The sequence below is a fragment of the Catharus ustulatus genome, chromosome 1 (assembly GCF_009819885.2).
Source record: "Catharus ustulatus isolate bCatUst1 chromosome 1, bCatUst1.pri.v2, whole genome shotgun sequence".
Taxonomy (NCBI): Eukaryota; Metazoa; Chordata; class Aves; order Passeriformes; family Turdidae; genus Catharus; species Catharus ustulatus.
In genome coordinates, this window is record NC_046221.1 from 116,876,338 (window position 1) to 116,892,251 (window position 15,914).

The window sequence follows — 15,914 nt, forward strand, 5'->3', positions numbered from 1 at the left end:
GTGTACACATGCTATTTCTGAGTTTTTTCTTCAATTCTTTGACTCTCAAAATTTACCAGTACACAGTAAAAAAAAAAAAGTTTCTTTGAAGGAGAAGACAAAATCTGGGCAATTTGAAATGTCACGTTTTTATTTTTATGTAGGTGTTATTTTTCTCAGGAACTTAGCTGTTGAAGTGATTTGCATTATATAAACCAACTATTGTTTGTTTTTTGTGGACACTTTACAGCTCCTTTACATTCTCTTATATGATAGTAAGCTTTGCTCATCATGTAGAAAAGATTGATCCAAACCAGGTGATTCCATAAACTCAGAATCTGTTTTGTGTTGCAACTCATCTTTGTAATTTTGACAAATCCTGCAAGTATACACGGGGGAAAAAAAAGGTAAAAATCAGTTATAAATCTTGTGACAAAATAGCATTTCTCTTACCTGGTAATGAAAAATATTAATATAATATGACAGTTATCTTGGCATAAAAGCAGTGCCACAGAGTGTATTCTCTCTTACTGAGGTAAGTAATAATTAGTTTTTCTTTCAGGTTTAATATCACATGCATCATATGATGGCCATTAATTATTGATAGCTAAATTGCCTGTGTCCTTTTTGCTTACAAACACAAATAAAAAAACATTACAATGTTTCTCCTAAGAAACATTGGTAAGGGCATTGGACTTGACTACTTTGGGTTTCTGCTCATCCCACCGAAGGATGGGCAGAGAAAACAGGTTAACATTGGGCTACATTATTTCTGGCATATGTCTGTGCAGCTTCTTTGAGTGTCTTCAGACTATTCTGGTGGTGTGCAAAGTACGGCAAATCTTGGAAAACCATTTACTGCCCCAAAACATTATAAAGATGGTATGTGAACACACAAACCACCTTTGAACACTCCTGGAAGGCAGACTTGAATTGAGTCAGCAGAGGAGAATGGAAGAAAAGGTCTTCATTTCTGGATCCATGCTAATTCTGGTGTGGTCGTGCAACCTTAGGTTACTAGTGATAGTAATAGTAGTGCAAGGCATTAAGAGTGGAAATATTTCTACAGCCCTTTTAGTTGAGTTTACTGACCACCAAGACTAATAGGATCCTCCAGCTATTCTCACAGCTTTCATATCTGTTTAATAAAGAAATTTTTTAAAAAAACAAAATAAATCATATTTTCACTTGTTTTTAACCAGGAGATTTTTTCTATGTCACACACATTTATTCATGAGGCTATTTAATGCAAGTACTGTAGTATTTTTTCATTAAAGCATGTATTATTTAGAAAGCTGACAAGTATAGCAGCATGTATTACCTGAGAGACCAGAATTCATCTTGCAGGATATTCCAATCTACCCATTAAACAGCAAAGTATGTTCTTAGCCTTACCAAGAAGTACTTGTAAAATAGATGAGTCTGACTCCTAAGAAGACATTGCAATCTGGTATTAAGTTATATATGTGTGAATCTTTCCAGACCCAGGGGTCATCAACATCTCTTGTATAAATGCTCATTTAGATATTTTATGATCCATTAAAATATATTGATGAGGAAGATAGTTTTTGTCTAGCTTCTACATGAAATCTGTTGTTGAAATATTTCAGTTACCCTTCAGGACCTGAAAGGCAAAATATGCAAGGCATCTTGAACTGCATAGAAAGGATACGATGAGGTACAAGTATTTGTGAAGCAGTGCATTTACTTAGAATATGACTGGATTTTCAGCTGATGTGGACCTCAAGATCAGCTGAATTTTCTACAGCAAGCTTTTTGTTTTTGAGGCATTTGCTTGTATTGGTTTATTTTTCCATCCTTACGACTCTTCGAGAAATAGGGAAGATAACCCCCATAACAGTATTCTGATATTTTATTTCTTTTTATAAAGTTTGCCCAAAGCAGACATCTGAGGAAATGTCTTCCAATCGTGATTCAAGCCTTACTAACGCACCGGTGCAAAGCAAGCTAGTGTCTTCCTTCCAGCAGCACACAAAGAAAGCACTTAAACAGGTAAGCTTGTATTGACTGATCATCAGTTGGCTTCCCTTTAGCATCTCTGTCATTCCTATGTGAATGGGATGTCAGCAGAACTTAAAGAGTCTTCTAAAGATTTTTAGTGCTGTGTTCAGTGGCGTTTTGTTGGGGGTTTTGCTATGGTTTTAGTGAGGGTGCAGTCCTATTTGTTATGCATTTAGAGGGGGTTTAAGTGCAGTAAGCACTTAAAGTCAGGTCAATTTCAAGTCAGCAGAATTCTTTATATTATCACACCTCTGCTTTTCCTATGTAAGCATTTTTGATGAAAATTTTATGTGAAGTTAAAAATTTAAAAAAAGAAACATTTTGAAAGAAGTGCTGCGAATAACAAAGACTCTAGGTATACTTGTTTAGTTTTTCTTTATGATCTGTTAATTTTTTTTTTCATACTGTATTTATTACTTCAGGGTACAAAATGATTTGAATGATTTAGGTCCCATGATAAGTACTACAGTTTACAAAAGCAGCTGATTATTCAAAGCCACTTATTAGCTGAAAGCACGATAATGTAAAAATGTTTTTCCAGCATTGTCAAATTAATTCAACTTGCAGCCAGAAAAATGAAAAACTAAACAACTAAAATTCATAAAATCCCTTATCATTACCTCTTCTCCATTTTGAGTTGTGACTTTTCTAAAGTGTTAGGATAATGAGATGATGTTGTTGTAATTTTTCTCACAACTGCTCTCCTAGTTATGGTTAATGGAGATCTTGTATTTCATGGGGTAGTTTATTGCTGAGTAGTTTGTTTAGGCTTAAGTTAAGGAAATCCTGTCCACATCTCCTCTAAATGCTTTAGTTTTTCATGCAGGCTGAGTTTAAATCCAGTAGAATAGATGTTTATCATTCACATAAGGTTATGTTGTATTTAGAGACTTTGAGGACTGAAAAGGATTATTAGATTGAGGTTTTATATGTGCTTGTTCAGGACAATTGAACAGTGGGCACAAAACAACTCACTAACCATTAGGATAGTTGTGAAAATTTACACTTTTTGGAAACTGTTCTTTACAGATCTTTTGTGATCTGTGAACATCCCTAGGGGTGGAGGGAGTAGGCGAAAGGAAAGGCAAAGGGGAAAGAAGGGGAAAAAGAGCAAAGTCACAAATGTTTGAACTTCCATAATTGTTTAAACTCTACCATCTATCACTTAGCAGATATATAGTTTGCAAATAATTTTAAAAGGGCAAATTAATCAGAATAGCTTAATTAATATAAAAAGTCATAACGCTGATGTGAAACTTTGAAAACATTCCCTAAGGCAGTAGGGTTAAAGCAACATCAGAAAGTTAAGTAATCAATAAAAAGAAATTAGTTTTAATTAAGTTGATGATAATTAGATCCTGTACTTCAGAGTATGAGAGTAGCATTACAGCTATCAGCAAAATGTTTTCTCTGTGCACAATGTGAGACAAATGGGCATTTGTATGGTGGAATAGTAGCTTTTTGCTTTGTTTTCTCTTAAAGTTTCAGATGTTGGCTATTGCCATATATACATATTGCAGGTTTGATTTGTAGCAGAGGTGAATAAACCTTAACAGTGATTTTATTTATAAAATTACTGTTGGAAATTTATTCTTTTGCTTTCCAATCTTTCAATTGCTTTTATGGATGCATAGTACCTAATATTCATACAAAGAACCTGTCAGACCTTTGAATATAGAAGAAACTTTTAGACACACTATGCAACATTTACAACTGATGCAAAGTTACTGATTCCATGCTAAAGTGACATGATAACCCACCATCATAATCTCAACCAGTGCTTATAATATATAAATGTATATATACTGTGTATAATATATACTGTGTATAATATATTGTAATGGGGTCTTCCTTAGCTATTGCTTTTTATCTACTGTGAAACAGTCTTCAAAGAATGAAAACCTATAAGGTAGTTTTCAGTTTCCTACTCAATTTATTTAAAACCAGTGGGTTCTTCACATTACTTTGATCTTGTGTGTGTTCGTTTTGCAACCTCTAAAAATAATATGAGAGGAAAGCTGATAATGGGCAGTTCTCCTTGAAGATCTGGGCTGGAAATAGAAGATTTTCCCCACTGTTTATCTGCTTATTAACCACTGATATGTAATTCTCTTTAAATTATTATGTGCTGGATTTACATATGATTTAATTTTTAATGAATTCTGGAGATACATTCCTAGGTTTAGATTGCGAAGAGCAATCTCATATTTGGCTTGTAACAGCCCACATTTTAGGATGTTCGCGTGAATCAAATTAGCCACAATGCTGCATTTCATGAGCTCTGCAAGGAATGTGGAGGAAAGGCATTTTTTGAGCCCTGGCTCTTGGTTTTGATTTCTCTCAGGTAGCAGTGGATTTGGGGTGCTTTGCAGGGACTAAGAAGATTTGCAGTTGCAGTGGATTTTCATAAGGTCTGTGTCACAGATCAGCCCTTATGTCTTCACCTTTCAAAGGCTGTGCTGCCATTTTGGTCTGGAGACTTTCTAGCTTCACCACCTTCCATGGTGTTCTTGCTGGGAAAGAGATTTTGAGTGTTTTACCACTGAGTGTGTTTCATGCTTCCCTTTGGTTTCTGAGTGAGTTTCAGTTTTACTCTTTTAAAATGCTTACACTTTGCTCTGAGTGAAATGTCCCACAAACCAGTCCCTGTATGTGAGGGTATAGACAAAAGAGCCTATGGTGTAGAGCTGCGTTTTATGCTTGGCTTTCTGATGGCAGATTTTACAGATTTCTGTTTCCCTTGTGCTGTTGGAAGTGCTTGGGCATGTGTTCCCAGCTGTTGCTGATCTTGTACCTTTGAAAAGAAGGCTTATCGCACGCTGTCACACACTGGTTTCCTATCAGTACTGATCAGTTCCTTACTGATTTACCTCATTTTCACACTCGAGAGTTTTGGCATGCAGACCCATGTAAGGACCTCTTCCTGGGAAAGTACTGAACTACACCTGCGTCTGCTAGCAGTGGTACATGGTCACACTACTGTGTGCATTATTCTTGTTCTGGACAAGGCTAACTCCAGTATGGACATCAAGTCATGGCATAGTGTCTACATGCTTCTGTCTGGTCCAGTTTCTGTTCCATTGACTTGAGGTGATACTTTTTTTGTGGAAGTCTTCACTGTATACAGATTTATCTGTATCTACCAAGATGTTCTTGGAACATTTCTCAGAAGAAACGATCATACCTGCAAGCTGGCCTCACATAGGTAACACTGAGAATGTGTGAATATCCAGGACATTGAGGTGGTGTTAGTGTCTGTTGGACTCTGATAGCCAAGTGTAAGAGCACCTTACCCGTCAGTGTACCAGGTGTTCCCTGGGTCAGTACCAAGAGAGGAGAAAGAACTCGAAGATGCGCTATAATGGTGTCTGGGATGATAGTAGACCTCCCAGAAATGGAAGAAAATCCTGCCTCCCTTTTGGCACTTTGGAATCAGCACCAAGAAGGGTACCCATAAATTTTCTGTTGGGAGAAGAGAAGGATACTCCATTCAGACTCAGGATCTGAATACAGAACCAGGACATGTCTGAGACTGTGCTGGGCATCCAGATCTCTTTGTAGAGACAGAAACTCCAGAGACAGCAGCCAAGTGGGTTTGGGAGGAGAGAAGCTCAGGAAATAAGGGAATCAACACAAGGTATGTCACTGCCATGGTTTGTTTTGTTTACCTTAACTTTGGGCTTTGTCTGCATGCTTGGTGGCTGGGTTCATGTATGTGCCACTATTTGATTCATAAAGCGGGTGGAAGCAGATTTTTAATGAGAAGGAAGGCACCCATTTGTAGGATTTGTTCTTATAGTAGAAATGGCAACTCCACCCCTTTTTATTTATTTTTTTTTCCCAGTGGATGCTGTCACACCCCAAGCAGTACTAGAGCTATGGGGAAGTTAGGGTTTAGCTCATGTGTTGCTTCTGAATTGTAGGACATTAGACATTAGACCTGTACAGCTCCAAATAACATTTCAAGCTGACATTTCTGCCACAACTCTAATTCTTATTAGAAACCAACCTATAAGAGACTAAATTTCAGGATGGTTAACACTGTAATTTAGCCCTGACTTACCTAAATTCATAGAACCAGTTTATCAAGATCTGTTTGTTTGGGGTTTTTTTTGTTTGTTTTTTTTTCTTTGGTTTTTTTTTTTGGACACAGGCGTCCAAGTGCCTAGGTTGGCACTGAAGGTAGAATCCTGATCTCCCATGATGCTGGTGTGAATTTGCTTTCCGGTCTTCAGCTCACACTGCTTACCTTTCTTTCAGAGAAGAGCAAACTCACCAATCTTGCTCCCTCCACACTCATTCTTTTAGGACTTCTTTCCTTGACTACAGCCAGATGCAGGTTATCTTGAAGCATTTTGCTGTCCATAGGAAGTTATCCAGTATGAGTCTGTCTGTGGTGTCTCTCCTTTGACTCATTTGAGCAACTGCTCCCTCACATGCTCTAATATAAGCCTGATATATTTACCTACCCTGCTTTCCATTCCTCACCCCAGAGAAGCAAAGGGGACAGAGGAGATCACTATGATTTTGTCTTAATCACTTAGAATTTAACTGCAGGGTGTCTTCCTGAAAGGCTCTGAAAATCCACTGTGAACTGAGAGGTATTTTTTGTGCTGAATTCCTCGTTATAGAGAGTTTGTTGCAGTTGTCTCTGTTAACCACCTTCTTATGTTTCATTTCAGATGCAACAAATGTACCAATGCCACAGTTGGAGAATTCTGGCTCCCTAGCTGAAGAATTTGATCAGATGTCTGGCAACATAAGTGATGATTCTTGACAAATTTTCCTGACAACAAATGGAAGAGAAAGAAAACATGTTGCTTTTTGACTTCTAGAGAGATATGGGAAGGGACACTGGAGTTTACAAAATGCATTCCGGAAAATGGAAGTTCGAAGATGATAAACTAAACTGATTTTCTGATTGCCAAGACAAATCTAGGAAAGAGGACAGAGAAACTATGGCAGGGAGACTGCATAATGGGGAAAAGAAGCTGGGAGAGCAAGAGTTCCAGCAGAAGCTGTTCAGGGAGTACATGCATTGCCCGAAGGCTGGCTGCACGGTATGTCCCTCTAAAGGTCCCTATGCATGGGCAGCAGGTACCAGCTGCTCAGCACAGTGCTTTGGTAAGACACAAGACAATGTTTATGAGACTCTCCTCTGGGTAATCCCCATGGTCCTCAGCCCTTACCTATGATGGAAAGAAAGGGTCATGAATCCACACAACCCCTGCTTTCTTTTTGTACTGCTTTTTAATAGCTACCTCCCAGCTGGTGGAGCATTCTGCTTGTTCCTCCTCTGGGGTTGTTTGCACAGCATGCTTTTTACAGCACTCCTACACCTTTTCTGTTTTAATAAATGTATTTTGCAAAACTTCTTAGTCTGAGAACTAAAGAATTTTAAAGTAATTTTAAGTGTTGAAGTGTAGTTGTCCCTCTACCTCAGTGTGGGACAGTATCCCTCACTTAAAATATGTCCTGGCATGAGCATTACCTTTGTTTAAACCTACCACTGCAACATAGTGGAGTCTTCTTCCCAAGTATAGGTTGAAAGTGTTCTCTTTCGTCTGTTCTGTAGATGCAGTTGCTTTTTCCAAGAGTCAGGTAATCAAGCTGAAGATAGCAGCCTAGTTCTAAGCATTGCATTTATCTGATAATGTGTTTCTTTAAATAGCCTGGGAAATTGCTTTAAGTAACCTGGGGAACTATTTCAGGTGGATTGGTCATTGCTATTGTATTAATGAAAATATAATCACTAGAGACTGGAGTCTCAGTCAAGTTTTTCCATTGGAGTTATGTGATTTTTTTTTTAATAGTGGCAGTGAATATCTAAGTGAGTATCTTCTTTGGGCCATGAGAAAAGAACAGCTTTTGATTTGAATAGTTTGTAACATGAAATTATATCCAGGTGACAATGAATCATGTCTTGATTTTGAAGTGTATCCTAGAAATTGTTGGCCTTTTCAGGAAAAGGCAGGATTTGGAACAGCTCACAACTCTTCAGAGCTCTAGGAAGCCTTCTACAAAATGTTGACAAGCAATTATCTACAAATGGTGTCCCAGGAGCTGTTGGGTAGGTCCCCAGAAGTGTGTGTGCTCAGGATGTGTGGGCAAGCTGGAGTACCCAGGCTGAAACAGGATATCAGGCAGAACGACATTACCCTGCTTACTTTGGTGCAATGTAAATTGTCTGAGTAGTAATATGAGAAGATTTTTTTTTGTCTGGGAGTCTAGCCATGAAGCCCCTGCTGTATGCTTTGGTCCCTGTGCAGAGTGTGTTTGAAAATTTGACCTCATGGAAAGTGTTGATTAATGTTTTAAGATTTTGTATTGACACTACTCTCTTTATTTTAATTTGCTTTCAACTGCTTTTACAAACTGTTTCTTTACCTATATGTGCTTTGTTGTGCCAAAGAACAGATTTCCCCATAAAACACTTTTCAGCTGATGGATGTTGTTAATTTAATAACACACAAATGATTTAAAAACCCCCAATTCTTATATTTGTAAAAAAGCTTTCACTGTGTTGATGCATGTGCCATCATCATTCCCATTCACATGCAAGTCAAAAAAGATATTTAACACATCACATGTGGTTTTTGTCCTTTTTCCTGTAGTTGGGAAAGCACCAAAACATTTACTTTGCAGTCTGTCATGATCTGCAGCAACTGTAGCTGTGACTGCGTCATTGTAATCCGTAGAAAATAGTGCTGGCTTGCAGGTGTACAGACACACATGTGAACAGACAAATGTCCTTGCCTCTGCCCCACAAAGGTCCAAGCACTTAAGTTCAGTGTTGGTTGGTACACAGGTTCAGTATTAATGTATACTGTAGTCCTACAGAAAGACCCTGAGCCATACTGAGACCTAAAGAACAAATACGCAGCAAGACATTACTTTTATTCCAAATACAGAAGTAAATATCATGAGGTAGAAGGATGGCATGGAACAAGAATAGATGCTTATTTGAGAAGGTATTAGCATTTGTTTGAAAATAAACTCCAGGTTTCCAAACTTCCATCGTGATTCTGACACCTCTTCATCTCCAGATGACCGGTTGTTTACGCTTGGTACCATACTGACATGTTTAGAGTACTAGTCTGCTTGGAAGTAAATTAATTTGCTTTGAAAATGGTACTTGTGCTTTGTAGTTGTTTCCATAGGACATGTTTATTGTGTTTTAATCTTATGGTTGCATGCCTATAACTGAGTGCTTTGTGTATGTTTAATATAAGAATTAGTGGCATCCGGGAAATAATAACGAGTTTACTCTTAATGATTTCTGGTGCTTACTGTTATAGTTTAACTGCTCTGTCTAGCAAAAGTTAGACAGCAAAACAGGTTGCCACTGAGAAATTTTAATTTAACCGAGACGTGGGAATTAAAGGCTCTTAACTTTACTAACAAAATAAGGGTGAGAGAGAAGACAAAGACTGAATTTTATGGTGGTGTTAAGTGAATCAGTGATAAACCATAAACCTGTTTCATCTCTGTCGATTTGGGACCCATAACCATGATGTGGAGTTGCTATTTATTTTGTGCAAGGACATTTCTCAGTGTATCATAGCTTGTGTTTTCACATGGCAGAATGGAGGAATTCCATAACTTTACATTCCTGATCCATAATGTGTGAAATTTCAAAGGTTATGTTTCATTACATGAGTTTCAGAATGTAGTCTTGACATTTATGGAACAAGTAGAAATCTGGGACGATGTTGCTTAATGCAACCAAGTGTTACATGTCTTTGTTGATAATAACTTTAATTTTTAACATTCTCAGCATGTCACGCATTTAAGCTAAAATGAAAGCAGTTTTCTGCATTAATGGTTTATCTGTGTGCTCCATTTTTTCATTCTGAGTTGAAAAGATGTGGGAAAGAAAAATAATTTTAAAAATTACAGAGCAGCAGTAAAATCAGAGCACAGAGGCTGACATTTTGCTTCTGGTGCTCTGTTGGGGAGGTATTTTTCCCCCATCTCCAGTTACCTTTTAGTTTATATTGTTGCCTTTCATTCCTGATTGGAAGATGACTTTATGAGTTTTTATTGAAGACAGTCAACCATTGTGTCACATGGGTGAAGAAGTCTTTCCTGTGTTAAGATCAATTAAACATGAAATTATTACTCTTAAGAGTATATAGTGGCATTCATGAAACCTCCAAAATATGGCTATACTCCAATATGGATAGCAACTCCCTGAAAAAAAGAAGAAACCTTGCTCTTGTCACCTCTTTATTTAAAAAAAAAAAACTTGGAACTAGAAGTTCACTGTTAATTTCATGGTGCTTTTCTTTTGCCATCTATCTTCAGAGTTTATGTTTTCTTAATTCTCATATTTTATTTTATTTTGAATTCTTGGATGAAAACGGATTGATAGTTTACTTAAAGATTTTGGCAATAAAAATAACTTCATTAAACCAAATAATTATGCCAAGCACTGTGTAATGACCATGGCAGTGTTATTCAACAGATGGTCACAGGTTCATTTTTATGAATGGGAATACTGGGAATTCTCCATACTCATTATGTGCGAGAGATTCACAGATGTCCTTTTCAAATCTGCTTGTGAAAGGCTGGATGTAAGTATTATATTTTGGTGGTAATTTAAAGCAAGCTTGTAATGTTTTAACTTGTATATTACATGAACTTTAATTTCCTTTCATCTTTTAAATTTATTTGTTGTATAAACAGGATGGTAGTAGTGTCTTACAGAATACTTCAGTGGTGATCAGTTCTAGGTATTTAAAACATGCAGCTTTTTAAACTCAAGCATTTCGCATGAAGTGGTTGAATGCATTTGAAATGTAAGCATAGAGTCTCATTAAAGAAAAATATTCTTTATATAAGCTATCATATGCACTACATGTGTTTTTCTCTAATTTTCCATAGTGAAATTGACACCTTACCATTTGGTAAAATCATCATCTGTTTCTTGCAGTTCTGTAGGAAGTCCAGCTAGGAGGTTATATATCTCTAAATATGGATGAGATGCAAAAGACTGTGTCGGTAAAAGATGACAATGTGTTAGTTACTGTTTCCGTATCTACAGTGAATCTGGAACCATTTTCCGTGGAATAAGTTACACCATTTCTCATTTTCTTCAGTGCTAGTTATAAATTTGATTTATTTGGTCGTGGTGACTAGGAAAGCACTAAATTAGCTTGGCGCACTAAAAGCTCAGTATAGCAGGCATTTGGTGCATGTTTCACTTGGAGTAATCTCATTGACTTCCCAGCTAAGTAGAATTAATCTTGGGTTACAAGATTCTTGTCTTATCCTACAGTAGTCTTGTATTCTAAAATGAATATCCCTCAGGCTAGGTCTAGAGAAGTTATATATTTGTCCTCAGCGGAGACTACGGAGATTGTCCTTCGTTTGTACTTAACTCCTTCTGGTGTTTGGCTTCCCTTGTAACTGGGTGTCAGTCAGCAATTTCTCCCATTGCTGGGTTGCTGCTAGTGTTGTCTTGCAAAGATTTGTCAGTCCAAAATTTCAGATCCTCAAGCTTCAAATTCAGAGGAGAATTTAACACAGAATTGTGATTAACTGGTCATATCACAACAAGAATGTCTTCGCAGAATCTCAGCCATCTCTTTACCAATTAATTACCTGTGTACAGAGAATAGACACATAACCTTCCCCATGCCTCTCTGTCTTTACATTTTTCAAATGAGAGATATGAGACAGGGGAAGAGGGTACAAAGGTATCAAGTAAATAATCTAATGTATGATTTGCAGGGTAATTTGTTAACTTTGTGTTAAAAGTTTTACGTAGATTTAATGTCCACCTTGTTTGAGGTTTGGGCTTTGGGGGCATTTTGGTTTGGTGTTTGCTTGTTTTTGGTTTTGGGTTTTTTTAAATTCTACAGCCTGTACTTCAGGTGTGTGTAGCTTTACTGTCAGCTTGATTTTTACACTTAACTTGGACCTTTTTTAGTGATCAGTTCCTTGCACTGTGAAGCTGGAGGAGCTGGAGAAGGGACTGGCAGTGAATCAATGTATGTTAGGGAAAAAGAAACCTTGAAAAACAAATGTTTGTCAAAGGTAAATGGTCTCTTTAAGGTTTGTGCTTGGCCCTCATATACAGAGGTGCTTGGGCTGCAGCTCAAGAAGTGTGCTGCGCCTCAAAGTAAATAGTTCTGTAGCTTTATCTGCTTCCAGCTGTATTTCCTCATCTTACTGTCCAGGGAATGTCTTGCATTAGTGCTCCATGGGCGTGAGTTGGCCTGTGCTTCTTGCAAATGCCAGATCAGTTGCATAAATAAATGCTTAAGGACCACAGGGGTTTTGCCAGTAGTCGAAAAGAAGGTAAGTGGTGCTCCTGACAAACATTAGGTATCGCAACCCTCGCTCCAGCAGCATGGGTGCCGCCTGAGGTGCAGGAACACTGCATGCCTGTCCCTCATGCTGGATACACTGCTGGCTCCTTTCTGTCCTTCTGGGAATTCAGTCTAAGTACTGAGAATCAACTGTGAGGCTTGACAAAGAATCTGCCTTTGCCACAGTGGCTGTCTAAATCATTAAAATGGTATTTCCATATGGATGCTGGCAGCAAGGCTATGGACCCTTGGTAGAGGTGGAAATTCTCTTGGAAAGTCAGGAGGAAGCAGGACGAGAACAATGGAGCATTGTTTGGGCTCTAAATATTTACCTTGGGTGGAAGAAATGAGGATGACATGAGGCAAATCAGGCTGTGGGGCACCACAGATTGGGGTGTGGTTATATCGGTGTATTGGTAGTGCAGACATTGCCAGTCTTTTCAGTTAATTTTTAGTGAACTGTTTCCCACTGTGTCAATGGTATTACTGTTCATTAAGCATCACCTGATTTGACAATTAGGCTTGCAGTGTCATTTTTGGAATTTTGAGGAATTTTTGAGAAATGTTGACACTGTAGAAATTTCTGTCCACAAGTCTGGCTGTGTTTGCTCAGTACCAGTATGAATTTTCTGTCTTAAAAATGTTTGAAGTATAGGGTGTTCATTATGGCTTTCTGCTGCTTCTTTGGTTCAGTGCAGAGCTGACCAGCTTCCTCTCTTTGTTTGATTTCAGGTCTTCTAATTTGCTTTTTATTGCACAGTGCTTACGTGTCTTTTAAGAAGTACAATAAAATGGGTTAATCCATGAAATAGCTTCTATGTGGCCTGGTGTATTTTACGTTGTGTAGAGTGTTATTTAGAGGAATAGACCAATATTGATTTCTTTCTTCTCAGAGGTTTTTTTTTTTTTTTTTTCCTATTATTTAGCTATGTGAACAATTTGGAAAGGTATTACAGTCCATTAAAGTTACAGACTTAAGCCTCATAAGGCATCAGTCATTCATGCTCATAAACCTGTAGGGATAATTCATTTCAAATATGTTCCTTGTTGACATGGTATTACTTTAATAAATCCCTCAAGTTCATAACACAAATCACAATTGTAAAAATAGAGTGCACAGTAAGGATGGAGAAAAAATAGACAGGAGGCTAGGAGAGATCTGTATTAAGCCCAGCCCATTCTGATTAATTCCAGAATTTTAATGCTTGCAGATGTATTAATTGGCATGTATTCGTATTTGTATGTTTTAAGACCTTTTGAATGAGATATCATTTTCCTTATAAAATATTCTGATGGGTATTGGCTTTTTCTACTGTGTAGATATTTTATGTTACATTATCAGCCCTGTATTCAATACATTTATGGAACACAAAGCACTACCATATGTAGAGATTTATTCGTGTATCATTTTTCCCCAGATTTGCCAGAACACCATCATGTTCGTGTTCTGAAGGTTAATGCCCAAAGTCAAACAGACAGAAGCCAAATGCTGCAAGGTTTCCAAGATTAGGACTGATTCCCTTCACGAAAATAAATGATTCCTGCCATGTTCAGTGATTTTGTGCAGCACTACTCACGGCTGAGTGAGTGCATCAATACTGTAGTCCTTACATGCTGTACATACTGATGACACTCTGTGTTAACTTGATTGACTGAGCAGTATACTGGAGAGGATGCACCTGCGAGAGATGTGCAGACATATATATTTTTATTCTGGTTTTGGAACATTTTGGGTTTACTTTTTTTTTTTAGAAGTCTTTTTTCACATTTCATGGGTTATCACGTTGTGCTGTTAAGGTAGAGCAAACAGTTACATGTTTCTTTGTTGTCAAAACTGGATTGGAAAATGATCTGAGGTGCATCTTCTTTCTCTATAAAAGAAAAGGGAAAAAAGCATGATTTTGTATTTTAAAAGAAAATGACATAAAGAGGACGAGTGTGAAGTCTGGCAAGTCAGTAGCTGTGTAAATTATGCTTATTTCAAGAGATTCAGTTTAATGGTAGAGAAATGTCATGTGTAATTCACTTATAAGCATTATTTTTTGCTACAGTTTTATGTTTTGTTATCGTTTTTGTAGGCTTTGAGGCAACAGCAGAAAAGAAGAAATGGAGTCTCAATGATGGTAAACAAGACTGTTCCTCGTGTTGTTTTGACACCATTAAAGGTGTCCGATGAGCAGTCGGATTCACCTTCAGGTAAATAGCTAGAGGACCGTTGCAAAATCTGCTCCAGTCACAGAGCCTTCCTTTGAATCAGATGTGTAGCATACAGAATTTGGAATTGCTGAAATTATATTTTCACTGGGTGGCTTTATTTACCGTCTTTATTTCCTTATCAAGACTCATGTCTCAAGGATGGAGTTTTTTCTTTAATAAAGAACTGAAGGCACACAGTAAAAAGACAATTGGTAATAGCAGCAGCTTTTAAGGAATGCAAAATAACATTTTGTTTGGCTCTGGAGCTCTAATGGAGGACCACATGCTGGTATTCAATGCCATAAAAAGAGAAGGGGGGGAAAGGCATGCTTCTCTGTGAATCTGAATTTGTGTCTCAGTTCTGCATTGTAATACTCAAATCCTTTTGTTAGCTTTTCTTCTTCCTATACTATGCTTATCACTGCAGCATAACCTTGACCTTTAGCTCTGGTGGTTAAGTTGCTTCATTTTAAGAGATTTCCGTGTCTATGTTTAACACAATTTGACAATTTTATTTCCAAACATACCTTTTCTTTAAATGTTTCTTCAAAAAGAAATTATCTTTTTTCAACCTTAGATTGCTTTACTGCCCCATAACTTAAGGTTAAAATATTTTTTTAAAATATCTCCTGGGCATTATAGAGCTGTGTTATTTTTATTAGATCAGTGAACATTTTTATTGACTGCAGCGTTCAGTAAACTTTAGTTTTCAGCTCTCAATTGATTTATTGAGCTTTTACTTCCAAATCCTCTGATGAGGAGGAATTGTATTGTGACGAGAAAAGTATATTGTCTTTCAGCAAGAAGATACCAATTTTTTTAAAATTCTATTTTTTCTTTGTTTATGGTGTAGGGGGTGCTGAGGGAATTGTTAGTAAAACTGCAAAAGCATCATATTTGAGGGATTTTACTTTTTCCAAAGGATCGGAATCTAAAAATGGTGAAGCAGATGGTTCTGATAAAGAGATGAAACATGGGCAAAAGTCTCCAACTGGAAAGCAAACAAGCCAGCACTTAAAGAGGTTAAAAAAATCTGGTTTAGGTGAGTAGGAGTAAAATAAATGCCTTATTTGTAATAGTGATATTTTTTAGACTCTGTGTTCTCTTGAAAAGTTTTATTTTTCTGCTTACCTGTCCCTTTTTCAAACTGAGCTGCTGACCCTTTCTCAGGAAGACATCTTTCTGTCTTCCTGGAAAATTGATGGTCAGGGTTTTTTTTCATCCTCAGTGGTTGCTTTTTAAAGTTTGACAGACCTAAGCAACAGCAGGCAGAGAGGTGATTTAGCAATTAGATTGTGATTGTTGCGTAATGATTTTCTAGGGGATGGGGGTGGTGTGTAACAGATATTCTTTCTTCATGGTGAATTTGCCTGCCTAATGTGCATTTATTCCCAGAGATTG

General features: G+C 37.4%; 1 protein-coding gene across 7 annotated transcripts in view; it reads left to right on the forward strand.

Moving 5' to 3' along the window:
• The window catches only part of ASXL3 (ASXL transcriptional regulator 3), a 130,401-nt gene that overhangs the window by 66,343 nt on the left and 48,144 nt on the right, over positions 1 to 15,914 (forward strand). For 4 of the 7 annotated variants that reach the window (XM_033057926.2, XM_033057936.2, XM_033057945.2 and 1 more), the window contains 3 exons: positions 1,871 to 1,992; positions 14,396 to 14,513; positions 15,436 to 15,555. In XM_033057926.2, the coding sequence (XP_032913817.1) occupies positions 1,871 to 1,992; positions 14,396 to 14,513; positions 15,436 to 15,555 (360 nt within the window). Of the gene's footprint in view, positions 1 to 1,870; positions 1,993 to 5,096; positions 5,639 to 6,683; positions 7,062 to 14,395; positions 14,514 to 15,435; positions 15,556 to 15,914 lie in introns of those variants that run through there. The other 3 variants (XM_033057954.2, XM_033057963.2, XM_033057971.2) reach the window with 3 other exon arrangements.